This window comes from Chiloscyllium plagiosum, unplaced genomic scaffold (assembly GCF_037043375.1).
Source record: "Chiloscyllium plagiosum isolate Xiang-an unplaced genomic scaffold, Cpla_swu_hap1 HiC_scaffold_1, whole genome shotgun sequence".
Classification (NCBI taxonomy): domain Eukaryota; kingdom Metazoa; phylum Chordata; class Chondrichthyes; order Orectolobiformes; family Hemiscylliidae; genus Chiloscyllium; species Chiloscyllium plagiosum.
The window spans coordinates 72,167,340-72,190,309 of record NW_028270139.1 but is presented as its reverse complement, the minus strand read 5'-3'; the positions used below and the strand labels follow the sequence as shown (position 1 = coordinate 72,190,309).

Sequence of the window (22,970 nt, the reverse complement as noted above, 5' to 3'; positions counted from 1 at the left end):
CAAATGATGATCAGTATCTTCTAAAGTTTTATTTCAACCATGTCAGAGAAACTTCAAATTATTGAGCAGCCTGCAATAATTCCAAAGTTTCCTTTTACATAGTAGAGTATTTCCTCTGACATTGGCTGAAATTCTTGGAAAAGGAACCCATTAGCTTCTCTACTTCAATATGACTGCACTTAATTCAAATCACAAGCATCAGTTGCCATTTTAAAAGGTTTGATGATATCAAGAGTGGCTAACACTGATTGATTTATTAGGTTTGCTCTCAACTATTCAAAGGCTGCTTGGTCTACTTATCATTTTGTTTTTGTAACAAATTTGCTAAAGGTACAGTTATCCTGTTGAAGTTAGGCACAAATTTCCTATGAAACCACACATTTCTAAAAATTTCATGATATTGCATTTAGTTTCAAGAAGACGGAATTCTATCAGACTCTTCACTTTCAGTGTTCTTGGCAAACTTGCCCCTGTCCTATGATTTAACACCTGAAGATAGGGAGAACAGAAGTAAGCTACTCAGCCCACCAAGACTGCTTTGTTATTCAATCAGATCAAGGCTGATCTGATAATCCTCAACTCCATTTCCTTCCTTTACCCCCAAACCCCTGTTTCACTTACTGATTAAAAATCTGTCTTTTTCAGCATTGAATATACTTAACAACCCAGCATCTGTGAAATTCTCTACTGTACAGGCAACTACTCACAGGAGAAGAAACTCTTCCTCATCTTTTCCTTAAATGGGTGATCCCTTACTCTGAGATGACGACTTCTGGTTCTGGATGCTTCCAAAAGGGAAAAATCAACTTTTTAGCATCTACCCTGTCAAATCCCCCAAGTTTCTTACATGTTTCAATAAAGTACACCTCTCATTCTTCTAAACTCCATTAAGTACAAGCCCAATCTATTTAACTTGTCCTCATAAAACAATACCTTCATAAACCTAGGAAACCTTATCTGGTTTGGCTCCAATACAAGTATACCTTACCTTAAATAAGGGAACCAAACTGTTCACAATTTTTTAGGTCACGTCTAACTGGAGTAACAAAGGTATTCACCAGAAGCCAAAATAATAAAACAAAAAGAAATAATAGTTGAAACTTTCATTAAAAATGAGGTTAATTCAAAAGGGTGTATTTGGCATGTCTTTCTTAACTGAGGCTTAGAAAGCAAATCCCAAGATAAACAAGTTAGCACAGCCAACACTCACTGTTACTGACACTGATGGAGATCCAGAGTGTTATCATATACAGAACGATGAAAAAATGGAGACATCCTCACAGACCTCGAGGTTAATAGCACTTGCCAGTGTTCCTTAGAAAGAAGTGAGGCACTGCCACCCCTACAATCTTTTAACCTAGGAATTGAATAGGAATCTGTTTGCATGACAGCATTCACTTTCCTGTAGTTTATGCAGAATCTGGCCTAGAAACTACCAAACTCTGAACTCCAGTTGCTTTGGTTAGGCTCATTCAACTGCTTTTCCAGCATGTTTGAATCATCTTTCCACCTGAGCTTGTTTCTCTGGGCTTAACTTGTAAGGATGCTGTTTCATCAGTACTGATTCTCCAACATCCACTTTACACCTAGCTACTGTAGTATATCCAGGTATATGCCTACAGATAATTTCCTAAGTAACCTTACTAGACCTTCACATTATTTTCATATTTAGAACAAAGACATGGTGTCTAACTCTCCCAAGATTTCCATTTAGCTAATTGAATTATAGAATGTCTGCTACCTTGAGAACTGTTTACCTCTACTTCTATATCATTATTACTGTTATCCTCTGCTACTCTTAACATGTGAAACATTTACTTTTGCTTATTCTCCTCTGAAGATATTGCTTTACTATGTTTATGTGACATAATCAATTCTTCTTCATACTATCAGTGGTGTTTATCAGGTCAATAAGATATATTATTTTTTTTTAAACCGTAAAGACAATAACTAACCCTCATAACTACCTTATATAGACCACTAAATTTTACTTCGAGGATCATCCTGCAAAAATAATAACACCAATATTTCACCTCATGTGTGAAATCTTCAAGTCTGCCCATTCTTTCATTTTGGTTTGTGAAGTCTTAAAGTACTGTTGTTCTACTTCACGTGCTCATATCAGTCTCTTTAGAAAGATGGACATGTAATCCAACATTGCAAATTCATCTTTCTGAATTTTTCCCAAATCAATTTTAATAGGCCTCTTATCTCATAGTAAAAAATTAATTTGAAGCAACTAAATTCTGTAGATTCATTTGGGGAATTTCTGGTAGCAAAGAATAAGAATTCTAACCTTTTTATTGCATTCCCTTGGGTATTTGTGACAATAGGCTTTAGTCATGTTTGTAAGAGTGTGATGATATCTCTCCAAAGCTCCCTGTGTTTGCAGTTGACTTCAATTAACTGACACTGAGTGGCAGACTAGAATGATTAAAATACAATTATTTTTTTCCACTACTACCTTAGCTGTATTTGTCCTTAAAGGAATTGCTTCTGAAAATTCAGGTTGTCATATCCATAATTATAAGGATATACTGATGTTCGGTTTTCACTTTCAGAAATGGTCCTGTACAATTTACTAAGACTCACCTAAATGGTTCTACAAAAACTTGTATGGGTATTAAAGATGCTAATTTCATTTGGTGTTGATATTTGCCCACTGTGTGACATGTTTATAAAATTGCATGACATCCTTATGAAGTCTGGACCAGATAAAACACCTGTTTATTGATGCTCGAGTTTTCTATATTCCTACAAATGCTGTCATATCCTGGAATAAACTCCAGGAGTTAAGATATTTGGGCAGTACCACTATCTGCTGCACAATATATATTCTCATTACAAAACGTGGTAGTTTTTAACATTCATTCCTCATTCACAGGTCTGTAAGAGTGCTACCATTTTCTCATTGTTCTGAATATTATAGCACTCCGGACCTCCATCAGCCTCAGCCTCACTGGCTGCTGTCTGTGCTTACCTGTTTGCCTCGGGATCTGCTTTCTTAGCCTTAATTAATAAACCGTTAAATATTTCCTTCAAATTATCCTCACTTGTAATGAAAGTTCCAGCTTTTCGAACTTCTGCTTGTTGTATTACTTTGACCTCTGGTGATGGACAATTTTTAGCCATTGCTCTGGTCACAACGAAATGGAAAATATGTGCAACTTCGTTTTGTAAATGTTCTCGCTTTTTAACCTACCTTGGGCTTTCTATGGTTATGAGCGAAGCCGAAACCTTCACTGCCAGCAAATTATTACCCAGGAGCAAGTCTTCTCTGTGACAAGTTCATTTCTTAACTACTCCTAATAACAGTGGTCAAATAATAAGTTATATCCCAGTGGCACTTTGTGGAATTGAACCAGGCTACACTTTATACTTATTCCATCCACTAACATTTTGGCTTTCTCACTGAATTTTTTGGGATTAATAATTTCTTGATCAGTAGGAGAATCAAGGGTTATGAGGAAAATGCAGGAAAGTGGATGTGAGGAATGTCAGATAAGCCACAATCCTATTGAATGGCAGAGCAGGTTTGAGGGCCCAAATGGTCTTTTTCTGTTCCTATTTCTTATAGTTTTATGATGTTAAAGTTATAAACTTGATCCATGGTATTTTCTTTCTGGGTGCCCTTTTCAGATTCCCTCTTATGAATTCTAAAAGCCCCATGGACTCAGTCACAACTTCTAGCATTCTGAATGAAGGTGTCCAACTTTATTACAATGGAAATACTTCAGCTTTCAATTTTCACCACCACCCTCACTTTTCCTTCTGATCTAAAGTGGAGATCTTAGGGTATTCCCAGCAGAACTTTCTTCACGCTGACAATTTGCCTTACTTTCATGCTCCCTTCGACTTTCCTTCAAAATTTTACAGGGTGAAGGGTAAAAATATTTAGTTTGATGGATCATTTCATAATAATCAGCTATTACTGCTGCCTCTCCAGAAGTCACAATCCTTAAGTTTTCAATATATATTCTTTTTTCAAAAGGCAGTGAGTTTTTAAATCCATCTAAACTAATGACCTCTTTAGAATCTAATAAAGATTTCAAATCCTAATGCTGGTACCTACATATCAAAATTAATTTGATTAATCTTTCAGTTTCAATGTAGATTTTCCCAGGCTATTTCCTTAAAATCCAAAATTACTGCCTGTAATACTTCCTGTGCTTCACCTGTCAACCTGCACTGCATGAACAATGTCTAGTTTTCCTTTGGCTAATTAATTTCTCTTGCTATTTTCTCAATGTATTAAGAATGTCTCTATATCCCTTGCCTCAATTATATAGGTCAGGCCCATAAAAACTTAAACATTTCATTATTGGACTTTACATCATTACTAGAATTTTCCTTATTAGAGCCTGCATTAGCATCTGAACTTTTTTTAAACCGTAGCATTTTATGGTTATATTCATATTCTCTCTTTCTCTTCTCAATTCTAATTCCAGTTTTCTTACTTATATTTCCATCTCCAGCCTCTTTATTGTTTTTCCTCATGTTCAAACTACTTTAACAGTAGCTTAATATGAACTGATGACAATGTCTCATTGTTTGGAGTATCTAATCTATATTACATCTCATCAAGCTCAAATGCTGTGCTAGTGCTTCAATCAATAGTTTCTAGTGCCATCTTATTTTCAACTAATATAAACCCTGATATTTCATTTTAATCACTTATCAACTCATATTCAATGTTACAATGTCTATTTTCCAAATATCCAAGCCCTGAGGACCCCCAAACATTGCCATGACTCACTGGCGTACTGTGCTGGAAAACTTGATTCCCACAGTTGTCAAAAATGCGAGAAGATTTCATTAAAATTACAAAAATCCTCAGTTTACCTGACTGAAAAATTCAGGTCGAGAGTGTGGTGCTGGAAAAGCACAGCAGGTCAGGCAGCATCCGAAGCAACTTCTCATTCCTGATGAAGAGCTTTTGTTCCTCGGTTGCTGCCTGACCTGCTGTGCTTTTCCAGCACCACACTCTCGACTCGAATCTCCAGCATCTGCAGTCCTCACTTTTGCCCTGAAAAATTCACTCACTAGGTTTCCATACTTAAAAACATTTTTGTTCTAAACAAATTTTCTTTAATTAATGAAATTTAGGAAATATCAATATATAACAAATAACTTAAACTCCATCTCTTTATAAACAAACACAAAAAGAGAGAGACACAACACAGATATTTACGCTGGAAAAGGAAAATATTCAGGGATCACCATTCTGAACTACAGGAGTTGATTAGTGGTTTATTTTGAATTCTTCCAAGTTACTTTTAATTCTTTGCCATTGACGCAAAGTTGTTTGCACATTGATGTTCTTTCATTCACTAGTTGAGAACTTGTCTTAGAAGGTGTTTTATTCCTCCTCCAGCAGGAATTTGCGCAAAAAGGTGAGTGGAAGACAGCTAACTATTACTGAAGACCTTCTGGCACCTCTACATAGTACAGAAAGCCACAAAGATTTTTTTGATTATCTCTCTTTTCAGATAAGGCGCCACACAAGCCATGGTCACCTGGTCACCAGCTAATCAGAACCTGGTTATCAAGAAATTGGCCCTCTATGGTGTGTAATTTTGCTCTTAGTGCATTAGGAAAATGCAATATTATATACAACTCACAATGTGTACCAGTAAACATCAACTTGATTCCCTGTTGGTACAGTAAATTTTCTTCCACATCATCGGATTTTATCGGATATATGGTACAGGAACAGGTGCATTTATACTCCATGTGCACGCCTCTCAATTTTACTCTAAATCTCTCCTGCAACTGTAGCAAGATGAGGTATAAATTTTTATTGTTCAATGCTAAAAAGTTTCATTAAATATAACTTTACACCAGGAATGATGAGGAAAGACATCTTCCAACCCTATAAACTCAGCCACCGATTCTAATGATGCCACTATGACATAGCTCATTATGTGCATGATCGGTAGCTATTCTTAGAGTAAAGGTATAAAGTCAGAAGTCGCATGACACCTGGTTATAGCCCAGCAGTTTTATTTGAAATCACGAACTTTCAGAGCACTGCTTCTTCGTCCCACACGAGGTTATGTGGGATATAGATAAAGCAGTGTTACTTCTGCAATCATAATTGCTTATGCAATGTAAATGAACTCACACCAGTGTATAATTGTTCCAGCCAAGAGCTGAGTTAACAAGAATGAAAACTATGTGAAGGAAATATATAATTGCTTTTGCATTAGCGAAAATATGCATACAAGAATGAAATGTGCCTGCAAACAATGGTAGATGTTACAGACAAATAGATAAGGTGCTGTGAGGGGAGGGGGTGTAGGTTAAGCTAGATATGCTTGTACAAACAGTTATAAGCATCTGTTTCCCACTTAAGCAAAAACAAAAAAAAACAATCAAGAGGTCATAAGGCTCAGTATGGGCAAAGAATGGAAGGAAATGTTGCTTGAGCAAGCAAGGAAACAGATGGCAGTAAAGGAGGATATGTAACAATAGACCACAGAGAGATGTGGTGACACGGCCAAGCAGGGCATGCACTTTTGTTACAAACAAGGCCAGATGAGGCAAGAGATAAACAGCCGGGTTTAGAGTAGTGGGAGATGTAAACAGGGGAGGAGGGAAAAAGAAATGAATTGCATATAAGTTGTGTACTCCTTAAATTTGGTGTGCCTCTCTTATAGGCACCACTCTTGCAAGAGTATACTAAACGAAACTGTTGCTTCAGATCTTGTCTCAGACTGAAATTATTGAAGTGAGTGGGTTCTATTTCCCACACTGGTGTTGTGTGACTTCTAATTTTGACGACCCTAGTCCAACACCTCCACATTATGGAATAAAGGTTTAGTTAACCCTTTGCTTCACGTTTATTCCCTTCTTCCTAAGTCTGTCAAGCTTCCCTGTAAATGCATGTGATTGTTCTGCTTATTTACATATTTTTAAAATGCATCTTAAAATTACAGTGCTTGCCATTTGAGCAATAGGCATTGAGCTTCTAACTAAAGTATGAACATAAATTAGAAATATTAGTTGTGCAAACATTATTCTCTGTTGCACCATTCTTAGGACAATTTGACCCACTTTCAGGACTTGAACCAGTTTTATTTTTTGACTATTTCTAGGTGTTACCATAACAGCTCTCCATGCAGAATTTTGTTAAAATTTATTAGTTGTTTTGCTAAGATGCAACTGTGTTTGAAAGAGCAAAGTGATTTTTTTTCTGCTCTACTATGATTTGCAACTTCACCAATCCATTTCCTAGAATGCAGGCCGTCGGGTCCAGCCGACTTTCAACGCTTTTATCCCAACAGCTTTACAATAGTGTTTCCTCTTGAGTTGATGTTGTTTTAAGTTCCTGCCTTCTCTTCTGTCTCTTGCTTTCCTACAACGCTTAGTGTAGACTTTACGGACTGGACTCTTAAAACTTGACTGTGACATTGCCCTGGCGAATCACATAAATCCTGCTGTGGAGAGGCTTTTATACTAACAAGAGGGGGATTTAGTAGTTCAAACGGAAAATTTTCCATGCGGGTAAACATAAGCATAGTGGAACAAGAAGTAACAAGAGATTTGAACAATGAATGTGTATCAACGTGCAAGGTTCTTGTTGAGTGTAGTAGAATAAATTGTGATGGCGGAAGTATATTTAGGAGGAAAAAAAGGTTGTTGATAGAAATTGGAAATACCTGGTGGGTCTTGAACACACTTTCAGTTCAAGAACAAAGACGGGAATATTTTGGTGGTAGACTTAGTTATATTATTTTTATCCTGAGCTACCCAATTTTCTCCTGAAAACACAGACCCTCGATGGGTTACACTTTAACGCTCAATGATACCTTTCGGAGGCGATGACTCTCCACGTTTAAACCTTCCCATTGAGCGCTGACAATTGAGCGTTTCGAGTCCGGAGAAAAAAGCAGAAGCATCTGACCCTGCAGCCGCGTTCGACATCCACATCCGTCGAGTTTGCAGGCGCAGCCTGGTCAGAGTTGGACTGAGCGGAGGAGGGGCTTGTTCTGCCATTTGCCCGCTCCGGGGATTTTCGTCGCTCGAGACCGCGGATGGACAGCCCAACGGTCGAGCGCGTGGCCACGCTGCCGTTACTGGCGAAGCTCGCGGCAGAGGAGTGCCCCCGGGTAAGCTCAGGGGCCTGGGGAGCCTTGTCCCTCCATGTTAGCGGCCGTGGGTGGAGCCTCGGTGTTTCCTAGCAGAGTTCCCGCTCGCCGTCGCCCCTTTCACGGATCGACGGGCTGCCCAAGAGTGCCGATATTTTATGTATCATTCAGCACTCTCTGCTTTCCCCTTTTGGTCTGCACTCTCCACCTTTCCGGTCTCTCTCTTTCCTGCGTGTTTCTTATTTTGGATGATTTGAAGTTTCTGCACCCTCATTGCACCAGTCACATGGCTCTTGAAAATGGCAGGGACTCAACAAGTGGGTTAGTTCGTTTAATTGATAAAAACGAGGTGTTTTTCAATTCTGGTTAACAGTAATAAAAACACACAAAACTGGCAGCACCAGTGAAGGGAGAAACAAGGTTTTCTTGGACATTTCCAAGTGTGTTAAGCAGGTATTGGGTTGTTAGGTGTAGGCAGGAGTACGCATTTGAAGTTGTAGTTGGATCAGCTATGGTGTTACTAAATGATGGAACAAGCTCAAGAGGCTCAATGGCCTATTTCTGCACCCGATTTGTATGTTTAGATGCTTATGTATATTCGAAGTGCACTTGCAGACCAAATCAAGCGCTCAGAGTCTCAGTTGTCCCTCTGGAACAGAGAGTTTTTACTTTAGTTTTGGTCCAGTGTTTTGATCCCAGGTAATGTTATTATTGGATCAAACTGAAATCTGGCTTTGTTGATCAACTGCTTTTTCCCCCTATTATACATGATTTTTAATTGGGACAAATGTAGGCAATGGTGCAAATTTGATTTCAACAACAAAACGAGGTTATTAAGCAAAAGTAGGTTTAAAGAGAATCTCAAGGCATTCTGTACATACAAGAAGATAGCTAGGGAGGGGGTAGGACCAGATCAGTATAAAAGAGGGAACTTGTGCCTGGAGACAGAGGATGTGGGCTAGATTCTAAATTGGTACTTACCCAGGAGAAGGAACGGAAAATAATGAGAATACTAACGTGCTAGGACATTTTGAAATCAAGAAAGAAGTTGGTGTTGCGTCTCTTGAAGAACATGAAGGTAGTTGGGTGGCACGGTAGCTCAATCATTAGCACTGCTGCCTCACAGCACAGGGCCCTAAATTCCATTTCAGCCTTGGACGACTGTATGTGTGGAGTTTGCACGTTCTCCCCGTGTCTGTGTGGGTTTCCTCCAGGTGCTCCGGTTCCCTCCCACAGTCCAAAGATGTGCAGCTCAGGTGAATTGGCCATGCTAACTTGCCCATAGTGCTAGGTGCATTAGTTAGAAGGAAATGGGTCTGGGTGGGTTACTCCTCGGAGGGTCTGTGTGGACTGGTTGGGCCGAAGCGTCTGTTTCCACGCTGTAGGGAATCTAATCTAATCTAATCAGATATAGTTCCCCAGGGCCTGGTGGTAACTACCCAAGTTATTGAGAGGGGCAAGAGAGGGGAATGCTGGGGCCTTGACCAAGAGACTGGTAAGTAGCTAATGTTGTTCCTCTGTTCAAGAAGGGAAATAGCGGTGATCCAGGAAATTACAGACCGGTGAGTTTCACATTGGTGGTTGGGAAGTTATTGGAGAGAATTGTTAGGAATAGGATTTATGCGTGTTCAGTAAAGCATGACCTAATTAGGGACAGTCAGCGTGGCATCGGGTAGAGCAGGTCATGTCCTACTAACTTGATTGTCACCACCTCAAAATTCAGCGATGATCAATGAGGGTCGACATTAGAGTGGTGCTGGAAAAGCACAGCCGGTCAGACAGCATCCGAGCAGCAGGAGAATCGACGTTTCAGGCAAAAGCCCTTCATCAGGATATGACCAGTGAGGGTAGAGCAGTGGATGTTGTGTATATGGATTTTAATAAGCTCTCTGACAAGGTCCCTCATGGTCTTTATCATCCAGATGATTAAGATCCATGTGATCCACGGTGACCTCACCACATGGATTCAGAATTAGCTTGACTATAGAAGGCAGAGGGTAGTGGTGGAATGGTGTGTTCGATCCGTACTGGGACTTGTGCTGTTTGTGATATATGTTTGAAAATGCAGGTAGGTGGATTGGTAAGTTTACAGACTACACAAAGATCATTGCAGTTGTGGAGAGGGAAGAAGGTTCTTAAAGGATACAGTGGGATACAGATCAGTTGCAAATGGCAGATAGAGTTTAATCCGGTTAAGTGTGAGGTGCTGCACTTTGGAAAAACAAATTTAAAGTAAACGTATACACTTCATGGCAGGACCTTGAACAGCACTGATGTGCAGAGGGATCTTGGGGTTCAAGTCCATAGCTCCTTGAAAGTAGTCACGCAAGTAGACGGTGCGAAAGGAGGCATATGGCATGCTTGCCTTTATTGGTCAGGAAATTGAGTACAAGAGTCAGGATGTCATGTTGCAGCTTTATAAGACTTTGGTTAGGACACATTTGGAGTATTGCATTCAGTTCTGGTCGCCACATTGCTGGAGGGGTGTGGTGACTTTGGAGAGGATGCAGAAGCGGTTTACCAGGATATTGAAAACAACAAATGCTGAAGATCACAGGGAGTCAGACAGTATCCATGGAGAGTGAGCAAGCTAACGTTTCGGATCTAGATGACTCTTCATTAGAGCTCTGATGAAGAATCATTTAGACTTGAAACATTAGGTTGCTCTTTCTACGGATACTGTCTGACTCACTTGTTGCTTTCCGTATTGTAGTAATTTGCTTTTATCCTCTAATCCAGGCACCATCTTGATATGAGCTGTAACAAGAAGCTAGAAAAACACTTTTTTTTTTACCGGGAGCAGCCTGAGGTGAGGGGAGACTTGATAGAAGTTTATAGAATTATGAAATGCATAGTTAGGGTTGATGGTCAGAATCTTTTTTCCAGAGTTAAAATTTCGAATACTAGTGGGCGTGCATTTTAGGTGGTTGGGGGGGGGAGTTCAAAGTTTTTTTAGGCAGAGTGGTAGGAGTCTGGAATTTGCTGCCAGGGTGGTGGTGGAGGCAGATACAATAGGGGTGTTTAAGGGATTTTTAGCTAAGCGCGTAAATATGCAAGGAATGGAGGGAAATGGACCAAGAGCAGGCAGGAGGAATTAGTTTGATTTGTCATCATGTTCAGGCACAACATCATGGGCCGAAGGGCCCTTTCCTGTGCTGTACATTTCTACGTTCTAACTGAAGCACTTTGATCACCTATCAACTTTGTCAACTGAAGGTGAGCGAAGAACTTTCTCTATTGTACAGAGGAATATTGAATATAAAAGCACAGAGGTGATATTAAATGTATAGATTTGAATTAGATTAGACTACAATTTAAAGAATTGAATGCAATTCTGAGTATCCATTAAAATACATGTGAAAGTCGTCAAAAGTGAAAATTCACTGAAGTTAATCTGAGAATGAGAAGAAATGTTTAAAACGTTGGCTAATTGAGGCTTTGCATATTATAAAATATTTTACAGGATAAATCATGAAACATTATTCTAGCACAGAGGAACCAGCAAGTGTAAACTGGGGGTATCTGTGTAAAAACAAAGGGAGTTACATATTTTTTCCACACAAGTCTCCACAAGCTTCACTAAAATGACTACTCATGCAGGTACTCTGTAACTCAATTAAATAGGCATCAGATTTTTCTATGCATTGAAGGCTTTCTGTTATATTTCTGAGATATACAGCACAGAAATAGACCCTTCGATCCAACTCATTCATGCCCATCAGATATCCTAAATAAACCTAGTCCCATTTGCCAGCATTTGGCCTATATCCCTCCAAAGCCTTCCTATTTCTGTACCCATCCAGATGCATTTTAAATGTTGCAATTGTACCAGCTTCCACCACTTCCTCTGGCAGCTAATTTCTTACACGCACCACCCTCAATGTGAAAAGGTTGTCCCTTAAGTCCCTTTTAAATCTTTCCCCTCTCACCTTAAACCTATGCCCTCCAGTTTTGGACTCCCCAACCCCAAGGGAAAGATCTTGTGCCATCCATGCCCGTCATGATTTTATAAACCCTTCTAAGGTAACCCCTCAACCTCCAACACTCCAGGGAAAATAGCCCATTCTATTACAGCCTCTAACTATAGTTCAAACCTTCCATCCCTGGCAACATCCTTGTAAATCTTTTCTGAAGCCTTTCAAGTTTCACAACATCCTTCCTATAGGAGGAAGACCAGAATTGCATGCAGTATTCCAAAAGTGATGTAACCAATACCCTGTACAGCTGAAACATGACGTCCCAACTCCTATACTGATTGCACTGACCAATAAAGACAGGCATACCAAATGTCGTCTTCGCTATCCTGTCTACCTGTGACTCCACTTTCAGGGAACTATGAACCTGTGCTCCAAGGTTTCTTCATTCAGCAACACTTCCCTGTCCCTTACCATTAAGTGTATAAGTCCTGCCCTAATTTGTCTTTCCAAAATGCAGCACCTCATCGATTTAAGTTAAACTCCTTCTGCCACTACTTGGCCCATTGGCCCATCTGATCAAGATCCTTTTGTACTCTGCAGTTGACACCAAAGGTTACCTCAAACTTACTAACCGTAACTCCTATGTTCACATCCAACTCATTTATATAAATGATGAAAATCAGTGGACCCAGAACTGATCCTTGTGGCACACCACGGGTCACAAGTCTCCAGTCTGAAAAGCAATTTTCTTCTGTAGTTCATTCACAGAGTAATTGATGGTATTTGTGGACGTGCACTTCCTCGATTCCGGGATTATGGAAATATTTGGAGTCTGATAGAATGGATGGAGGTCCTAGAGGAAGCCTCGACATTTGTGAAACATGCCAGTGGAAAGCATTTACCAGATGAAGAGGTTGGTTGGTTTTAGAATTTGTTGAACTTTAATGTTTTTGGTCCAAATTGAGAATTGTTTCTGCTCAGCACATTTTAGAATAGAGTGCAACAACTTTAATAGATACTGGAATTAGTATTACAGAGCTTTGAGTATTTTAGATAAGCGTATTTTGTCCCAGCTTTTTGTCTTGTACTCAGGATAATTCCCGAGAATACCATTGTAAAAGGAGAACACATTTTATACTATATGAGGCATCCGTGCTGATTGACGAGTGTATTCTGGCAGAGGCATTGCCATGGAGAATGCACAAGTTAAATGATGACTGAGAGATAACTGCCAGTACTGGATGAGTGCAGTTTCCAAAGTACTTAAGCAGCTCAGTACAATCTAGAGTGGAGCAGTTTGCTTAATTGGCAAACCCAGTCACTACCACAAATATTCATCCTTCCACTACTGATGTAGTTATAACACACTGTTAACATTGTGCAACAAGTTGCAATCCAGCAACTCACCAAGGCACCTTTTGACAACATCTTACAATATTGCAACTTCTATCACCTAGAAAAACCACAATAGCAGAAACAAGGGAGCTTCACCAATTGCAAGTACCCCTTCAAGTCACACACCCATCTTGACTTGGAACTATATTGTAATTGCTTCTCTGTCATGAGTTAAAATTCTGGAATTTTCTTTCTAACAGCACTGTGCATATGCCACATGAACTGCACCAGTTCAAGGTGGCTAACCATGACCTTCTCAAGAATAATTTGGTATGGCCATTAACTGCTGATCCAGCTAGGGACGTCTACATCCAGTGAACAAGTTAAATAATTTGAATTTCTTGGTCATTTCCTGTTTTGAGTTTACAGGAAACTTGTGAATCTCAATTTTCACATTCAGAAGACATGAAAGTCATTTTTAGTCGCTTCAAACATGTTTTATATCTGGTACATCTTTAGCCTGTATGTTTATAGTTGCTACTAAAGTTATACAATTCTTGAAAACATTCTATGCACATACTAAAAGTGTTTGTAACTTAAATACAATGGACAAAAGCCCTCTTTTACATAATAACATAGACTGAACTTGTGTTTTTGTTAAGATTCTTCAGCTGTTGGATGGATTGAGTGCACCTCATCAAGAAGCAGTACTTAACTGTTTAAAAGCAAGAAAGGATGAGCTGCAGTCAGCCTTAATTGAGAAAACAAATGCTGTGTCATCTGCTTATCTACAGGATTTTGATTGGCAGCTGAAGGTATAGAGATTCATGTACTATCGATATTTTAAAACTAATATTTCCCCACCAGCAGTCACCACGATAATGTGTCAGTAGAATTGCATTCATCACAAGAAATCTAAATTTTAACCTGGTGTTTAAATTGCTTCCCTAACCAAAGTGTAAACAATGTTCTCTAACTCTGCATTATCCTACTCGCTCTCTATGACCTTTAGCAGGGTTAGTCGCAACATTACTTCCAGCATCACTTCTCTGAAGTTAAAGATTTGAATTTATGTAACATTTTTCTTGATAACAAATTAGTATAGTCAATATTGTAGTGTTTAAAATGTCTCAAACTTTTTACTCAATCAAACAATATTTGATGACCAAATAATTTGTTTTGCATGTTCTTTGAGGAAGAGCTGTTCATTAGAACACCATGCGTGCCCCCTTGCTCTTCTTGGAATAGTGCTTGAGGGTCTCTTGCGTTCACCTGAGAGGATAGTTAAGGCCTGATAGCATCTAAAAGATGGCACCACAAAAAATTCAGCAATCCATTATTATGGCACTAAATGTCATCCTAGATTGTTAACAGATGTCTCTCTTCATGGATTTGAACTTTCAGCTTTGACATGGAGGCAAATATGCTGTCCTTCCCTTTTTTTTTGAGCCTTCATTTGTTTGATCATAAGGCAATGTTTCACTCCATAGAGTCTAAGAGTCTATTCTCGGCTCTCTTCTTCCCCTATATGCTGCCTATTGTGGCGTCATCCTCTTATCCAGAATATTTCCAAATGTATATTACAATGTACGACTTGTGCAACGCCTCAAAATATTTAATAGAAAACAAAACTGCTGGACAAATTCTTCATACTCGTCAGCATCTGTGTTGAAAGAAGCAGAATTAAAGTTTTGAGTCCAAGATATCTGTTTTGGTATAGAGGCCCAGTCTAAAGATCTGGAGACATGTGTTCAAGTCTTACAATGGCAGCAGGTGGAATTTAATCTCGATGAGTAGAATCTGAAATTGAAAGCTAGTCGGAGTAACAGTGGTCTTGAAACCACCAACATTTGTTGTAAAAGCTCGAGTATTTCTAATGACCTTTTAGAGAAGGAAGTCTACTGTCCTGGCCCTGGTCTGATCTAGTTGTCACTCCAGACCCATGGCCACGTGGTTGACTCTAAACTGTCATCTCATTCCCTAACAGAATTCTTTATCTTCAATTTCAAGCAGCCTAAATGGTTTGTAATATGATTTTTTAATAGTAAAATTACTTTTCTACCCAACTTTGGGCTACTTTAATACTCCCGTAAAGCTTATTGCTTTATTATAAAGCAAAACAAATACTAGACATTTCCATTTTTTAAGCTAGTTCAATATAGGTGACTAGTATATCTTTTGTTTAATTTTCACAAGGAATTGTGACCTTTAGACAGCTGGAACCTTTTAAATAGACAATTATATTGAAGTAGTGCAAGTTCTATGCAAACTGTATGAAATGTTTTGAATATTTAAATAGGAATATGCATGTACAGAATATTGGTGATCAATTATTTTTCTGTATGAGTTAAGATTAATATTTTAAATTCTACCTACTGAATAAAACCAAAGGGAAGATTCAGACCTTTAAATTTTATAGAGTTCTCTTGCTTTTATTAATATAGTTGCCTCTATCAAGTGATAAGATTGCCTTTCTTCAAACGCCACTGCTAAATCTTGACCTTGATGTGAAAGAAAATGGAGTGGTGAAGCCAGTTTCCATTGAAATGGATAAAGAAGAATTACAAACCCTCATTCACTCTCTGGAAGCGGCAAACAAGGTAATTTTTACTTTATTGTATCTGTATGCAAGATTTGATATTTCACTTGGGACACTTCAAAGATTGTGCACAGTGAGAATGGGTGTGATAGAGAGATAGAAGCAGTATCTATTTTATTACTACTATAGTTATCTATACCAGAAAGGCAGTTGCACTGCACAGATTCTGTGGAGGAGACTCCATCAGATATAGAGAACATTTGGATTACTGTGTACAGTTAAAATTCAGGACAAAGTTCTGGGATATTAATAGACAACTAAGTTGGAATCAGGACTCAAGTTCTAGGAAACCGAGAAAGTGGAATAGTCGGTGACTGTACTGGAGGAAACCCATCAGGCTGAGTAAAACCCTGTAAGCATTAACCTCAGCACAGCTGAGAGTGGGAATTAAAAAGTACATATGCTGTTTTTGATAGAAGCAGTTGAGCAAGATTTAGAATTTTGGGGTGATGGGAGAAACTATCCAGGAGTAGATTGGCTTAGTGAAGTTAGTTGTCAGTAAACATCTGGAATTATCCTTGTGAATAATTACTGAATGCGGCTTTGAAGTCTGAGTGAAGATCCAGGACGGAGGAAAATCAACCAGGATAGAGTCTATCTATAATGAAATAGCTGGAGACAGTGAATTTTGAGGCTAAATTGGGAAAAATGGAGAACTTTTAATCCTTTTTGAAGCATAATGAGATTTAGTGACCCACAATGTCATATCTGGGGGAATTTGCTAAGAAATCTGTGGAAACCATCTTGATATCATGAGCAATTTGTGTACTGTGGTATGGACTGTTTTGCACAAGATAGACCTTGCTACACATGGACCTGCTCAGTATGTATGACATTGTTTATTTAGCATTAATTGCTACAAATGGGGCCAAAGTCTACTTCAGTTGCATATTTTAATGATACTCTACTTTGGATGAGACATTATAATCAGCTGACAAGCGGCCGAGTTTAGAAAGGATCTCCTGCAGATATTCAACAACATGTACCATTATTCCTGGGTCTTGATAAAGATTTATTCCTCAATCTACATAAATTAAAAATTAAGCTATTTTATTTATCTCCTGGTTGTTTGTTGAAACTTACTATGCACAAATTAATTTGCATTTCTATACATGATGACTACACTTTGAACGTAATTCTTCGGCTAAGAAACACTTTAAGAGCACCCTAAGGTAACGCGTAATGATAAATCAATACACGTTCTGTATGGTTGAATGCCAGTGTATGGAATTAAGAAAACAGGGATTCATTTTACTTGTCAAGTGTTAGTTTTAACAGAAAAGTTTATTTTAATGATGACTTAGCAATTTGATTTTATTATTATCGGGAACAAATAAATTAAATTAACTTTAAGTAGCACCCAACTAAACCAAAAGAACTGTCTTATAAATTAATTAATTTTGTAGGTGGGGTTAATGCAGTTTTCAATATGTGTTAAAATAGGATAAAAAAGTGAAACCTTTTCAATGGCCTCAGTACTTGCACAGACTTTTCCCACAGTGGAGGGAGGAGATAGTGAAGCTTAAGTTATCTTGCACACTTTGAAGGGTTATTTTGGGGTCCAAACCTTTTGTTGCCCACTCTTTGTAAAGGTTTTTCTTTAATTTCAGTTTAAGATGATTTAAGTACAGTATTATATAGAACATATTTCAAACATCTACACTGAAAATTGAATAAAATCAACATTTAAAAGCTTAACCGGAGACAGGTGTAATAGTTTGTGTTGCATTGTTTCCTAATATTCTTGATTTTTGAGTCCATTTTGAAATTATATGAAAGAGATCATTTTTTAATATTCAATTAGGGATATACAGTCCTCCAGAATCAGGCTTCAGTTGTAATTTGGCAATTCTTCATTTAAAAGATATAGAAATTAAAATGCAGGAATGTTTGATTCTGATGGAGAATTTCCATCAGGAGCCTTTGTTTGCCCTTACAATATGTTACAGACAAGTGAGGAAGAGTTAAGTGGATCCTCTCCTCAACCTCCCTGTTTGACTGCAGTAAAGATTTAAATTCATTTTTAGCTTCCAATCAAAATGTAGTTAACTCTTTCTACTGCAGCAGTAAGAAAACAAAGTTTTTTAAAAGGAGTTTTTTTTTTCCTTGGGCCAGAGTGTAATAAAAAGGTAATAAAGACCAGTGTGTGACCTTTGAGTAGAATCTTAAGTCCTCCCCACTTGCACATGAACACACATGCACCTAGACACAAAGGTAATGTTATAAAATCTAGTAGAAAACTAAGGTTAAAAAGAAAATTAAGTTTAGAATCCTTTAATGTCCTTGAGGCTTGCTTAATGAGGCCTGAAATCATGATGGTAAGTTGACTTTGTGGACTTTCAATAGTAGAGAATATTGCAATTATCTTTTAAGTTTATTGATATTTCTTTCCAGTCCGTGTTGTCACCAGGCTTTTCTTTGAGAGGTAGATGGTGATTCTGCTTCAGCGTGTTTCAGTCAAAAATCCATCGCTTAGACTTCTCCCAGAAATACCTTGAAGTTACAGCTTGTTTACCTATTCTGTTTACTGCGTTCATTTGTCCAGTTTTGATAATTGTAGGCAGTGCCAAATTTAAGCAAGATTTAAAGATTCTCATGGTACAGAGGATTAAGATCTTTTTACACTGGACGTGAAACATAAACCCTGATTTCTCTCTACAGGTGCTGCCAGACCTGCTGAGTTTTTTTCCATTTAGTTCTGTTTTTGTTTGATTTGCAACATCTACAGTTCTTTTGGTTTTTTTTACACTGCTGGGGAGGAATTGGGGGTCCATTAACTGGAAAATTGTACAATTGTAAACCTGTTCAAATGGCCTTTTGTGGAATCCATTTTGCTTTCATCAACCTGGCCAACCTGTATGATTCCTGTGACTATTTTAAGTCAGTGATTTTGATTCCTTTTTAAAACCATAGCAGTTCGTGCAAGTCCCAGATATTAAATCAACTGATGGGATTCAAAGACATATAGTCCATATTTTACATCATTGTGACAAAATTACCAACTAGATTCACTAATGCATTTCAGCAAGCAATTCAAAACCCATCTGCCAGTTCTTTCTGTTATTGTAGACTTTGAAGACACAGTGTGACCAAAAAAAAATTCATGGTTGTAAACACAAAAATAGCTAGTGCGTTGGTAATCTACTCAAATAGTGAAAATATGAATTGTCCTGAAAGTATGTAACATGTTGGTGTATTCTGAAAATGAGAACTGTTTTGACACTGATTCAATTATAACTTGACCTGAAATTTACAACTTCTCTCCTGGCAGGTTGTTCTACAAATAAAATAACTGGAGATAATCGGTGGCCTATATTTCTGTAACATTTCCAAAGGGAAACTGAGAACTACTTAAAACCTTTGAGCTGATACTGAAGCAAAGATAGTAATTACATCATCAGAAATTTGTGAATAAGTGAAGTTAAGCCTGAAGCACAGCAGAAACTTCAAACTACTTTTAAAATGTTTGATTAACTTCTGACACTCAACAGAGCTAAGGCTGTTGGACTTGCACAGTATTTGCTTTAATGACTAGCACCAGTATTTGAAATGCACAGCAGTGAATTTTTTATTTTGTTTTCTGAGTAATGATCTGCAGCTTCTTTACATATTTATTATTTGACTTGTGAGAGCTTTACCCAAGGAATTTTTTTAAATTTCAATGGATATGATCCCCCTCATGATTGTTGATGTGAATTCTCCAGCTCCATTTTCTGGATAGGAAGAAACAATTGCAATTACTGGTTCATCTGTAACCTTTTAATGCATTGCCTAGTAACTTAATTTAAGTTTGCACAGTTCTGTCAACTATTTGTGAATTGATTACCTTTTGAGAAAAGGATGGATATATCAACAAGAAAATCATTTAGCAGTTCTCTGTACACTTTTTGTAAAGTGCTTTTTACTTTCTCAATTACATTTTTATATCTAATTGTTTCCTGGATATTGCCAGATGACTTGTATTCCTTCCCCTGAATATGATGTTGTAATTGTGTGTTATTGTAGTTGTAGACTTCAAAGCAACACTAATATCACTGCTGCAGGTAATGCAAATCACCCCAGTCTGAAAAATTGTGGCCTGCTAGTGGGCTTAGACCATTAGCAAGGTTGTTTTGAAGAAAGTGGAAATTTATGAAGTCCACGGTACAAAGATATGTTTAAAAACCTACTAATTCAAACCTTCCAACATTCCCCCCGTAGCTTTTTTGTTAACTTACTTGCTTGAAGGGTTTCACTTTGGTGATATGCCTCTGCTGTAGCAGTTACTGGTTTCCATGTTCATTTTGCCAAAGGATTCTAATGCTCCAACTTATTGAACTGCTATGGTACAAGAATTCCTGTGTTTATTTGTTTAGTTCATGAATTTTTGCCGAATTTGAACTACTGAAAACATTTATACATGTTTCAGTTCATTCAAGGATGTGTAATTAAAAGAAGCGGGGCCATAAAATGTAAATTGGAGAGCTCGCTAATTAATCTTGTGGAATCAGAATATTTGGAGAATGTTGTTCTATAATGTTCACATTGAAAATTGTCTATAATAAAAGCACAGACGTATGAACAAAATTCTAGTGTTTTAAATCAAAATTCGTTTCAATGACTCGATCTTTATTTCAAAGTTCCCACACACTGATATCTAGTTTCGGTAATGAAATAGGAATAACAAATGTTTACAGTCAGTTGTCCCCCTCTTTCAAGCTATAGCTATGATTTTATTATGAGTTTGATATCCTTTTTTTCCTTTTTTTTCTGTGGGGGCAAAGGGGAAGCCTTTACTGTCTGGTCTGTGCTCATCCTACTTTTAAGTAGGTTGCCAAGAGGAGCTAAAGACGTTAGTATTTAATTTTTCTTTTGTCCCTACCTCATAACAGTGCAATTACATTTGGGAACTAAGGTGAAGTTGGTTTTAAATTTATGACCCACCATTTTATTGCACTATTTTTCTGAACAGCAGAGGTCTTTTATTGACCCACAATTATTTCATAGAAACACTATAGTGTGGAGAGGGGCCATATATCTCCTGGCTTTGTTCTTCTGTACAGAAGTGGCCATAAGTTTAGTGATTTATGTAAATACTGAGTAAGATGATTTGGTTAATTTATATAGAGCATTTTGTAGACGGTACACACTTTTGCTACAGTACTCTGTGGTGAAGGGATTGAATGCTTGTGGTTGTGGTGACAATCAAGTAGACTGCTTTGTCCTGGATGGTGCCAAGCTTCTTGGGCGTTGTTGGAGCAGTGCTCATCAAGACCCCTAGTTTCTGACCTGCTGTTGTAGTCATTGTATTTATTAGGATGATCCACTTAAGGATTTTAAAATTAATTCACTGAGGACATCACTGGCAAGGTCAGCATTTTCTGTCCAGAGGGCAATGAATAGGGAACCATATTGTTGTGGATGTGGTCCAAGCCAGGTAAGGGTGGCAGTTTCCTTCCCCAAAAAGTGTTAGTGAACCAGAAGGGTTTTTTTCCAACAATCAGCAATGGTTTCATGGTCATCATTAGACTCTTCATTCTAGATTTATTTTATTATTGAATTTAAATTCCATAATCTGCTATAGTGTGATTTGAACCTGGTTCAGCAGACCATTTCCTGGGTCCCTAGATTAACAGTCCAGTGATAACACCTCTAGACCATCACCTCCCCAATGCTCTTCTCTCTTATCTCCACAATGTTGTTAATGGGGGATTCAGCAATGGTAATGCCATTAAATGCCAAGGAGGTGTGGTTAGATTCCATGTTGTTGCAGATGGGCATTGCCTGGTATGAATATTACTCCTGCTTATCATCCCAAGCCTGGATATTGTCCAGGTCTTGGTGTACATGGGCACAAACTGTTTTAATATCTAAGAATTCATTAATGGTGCTGAACATTGTGCAATCATCAGCGAGCATCCCCACTTCTGACTTTATGATGGAGGGAAGGTTATTGATCAAACAGCTGAAAATTATTGAGTCTAAGACACTATCCTGAGGGACATTGGACTCTGGTGATCCTACCTCAGAGCCAGGAGGCCTGGGTTCAAGTCCCATTTGTTTCAGAGGTGTGTAATGCATAAGAAAATATTGATCCTGAGGAACTGTCAAAGGCAGTCACTCCCACCTCACCTTTGGAGTTCAGCTCTTTTATCCAAGTTCAGACCAACACTGCAATGAGGTCAGGTGCCAAATGGCCTTTGTGGAAGCCACACACTATCAGTGAATTGTATACCTTTCTCCGAGCTTTTCTGCAAACTGATATTGTTCTCTATTATCTTCTGAGGCTGTCCCCTCTCCGCCACAGCCCGAAATGGCAGCCTTACCAGACCAACCAGCTTGACAGTTGAATTGAACACAAATAAATTCCAGCAGCAAACATTTCTCTTCAAGTTCAAAATTAAATTTTCGAAAACAGAACAAGCTAAGAAAAACAGAGAATTGGGGCTTTTGAGCCTTATAACAAGTATGATACAGTTAAAATTATTCTCAGCTGATGAGCTTATAAAGTACAAAGGCAAAACTAAGACTTTGTTGCAGACATCATTCACCCGGTTTGTTCCAGTAAGCAGGATGACAAGCACTTCTCCTGGATGATTCATACGTGACACCCACATTAATCCTGCAATTCTGTTCAAGACAGACATGACTTGGAGGTGCGGGTGTTGGACTGCAGTGTACAAAGTTAAAAATCACACAACACCAAGTTATAGTCAAACAGGTTTATTTGGAAGCACTAACTTTCAGACCACTGCTCCTTCATCAGGTGGTTGTGGAGTATAAGGTCGTTAGACACAGAATTTATAGCAAAAGTTTACAGTGTGATGCAACTGCAAATACATATTGAAAAAGATCTGGATTGTTTGTTAAGGCTCTCATCTTTTAGAATGACCATGTTGGTTTCAGTTTCTTCATACGTAAATCCCAGAACCCCCTCTAACATTACATTCTCAAAAGGTGCCATGTTAGCTCAGAAACCAAAATGGTCATTTTAAAAAAACTTAACAAATAATCCAGGTCTTTTTCAATATATCATTTCAGTTGTATCAC

At 38.2% G+C, this 22,970-nt stretch overlaps 2 protein-coding genes across 4 annotated transcripts in view; one reads left to right on the top strand and one right to left on the bottom strand.

The window, feature by feature from the left end:
* Positions 1 to 7,950, bottom strand: part of atp10d (ATPase phospholipid transporting 10D) — a 226,472-nt gene extending 218,522 nt beyond the window's left edge. For 2 of the 3 annotated variants that reach the window (XM_043691617.2, XM_043691638.2), the window contains exon 1: positions 7,812 to 7,950. The gene's annotated coding sequence lies outside the window, so the exon portion shown is untranslated. The remainder of the gene's footprint in view (positions 1 to 7,811) is intronic. The other variant, XM_043691628.2, reaches the window with a different exon arrangement.
* Positions 7,951 to 7,979: 29 nt separating this feature from the next.
* Positions 7,980 to 20,507, top strand: commd8 (COMM domain containing 8). Its single transcript, XM_043691668.2, has 5 exons — positions 7,980 to 8,111; positions 12,765 to 12,920; positions 14,005 to 14,157; positions 15,787 to 15,942; positions 19,213 to 20,507. Exons 1-5 carry the CDS (start codon positions 8,037 to 8,039, stop codon positions 19,231 to 19,233), a joined length of 561 nt encoding a protein of 186 aa, XP_043547603.2. The 5' UTR covers positions 7,980 to 8,036; the 3' UTR covers positions 19,234 to 20,507.
* Positions 20,508 to 22,970: the final 2,463 nt, after the last annotated feature.

What these genes read in the sequence shown, in the direction of transcription:
- commd8 (XM_043691668.2), top strand. Translation starts at nt 8,037, where the DNA reads ATGGACAGCCCAACGGTCGAGCGCGTGGCCACGCTGCCGTTACTGGCG. An exon ending in CGGCAGAGGAGTGCCCCCGG is followed by an intron (nt 8,112 to 12,764) that starts GTAAGCTCAGGG and finishes TTTCTTCTGTAG; the next exon opens with TTCATTCACAGAGTAATTGA. An exon ending in AGCATTTACCAGATGAAGAG is followed by an intron (nt 12,921 to 14,004) that starts GTTGGTTGGTTT and finishes GTTTTTGTTAAG; the next exon opens with ATTCTTCAGCTGTTGGATGG.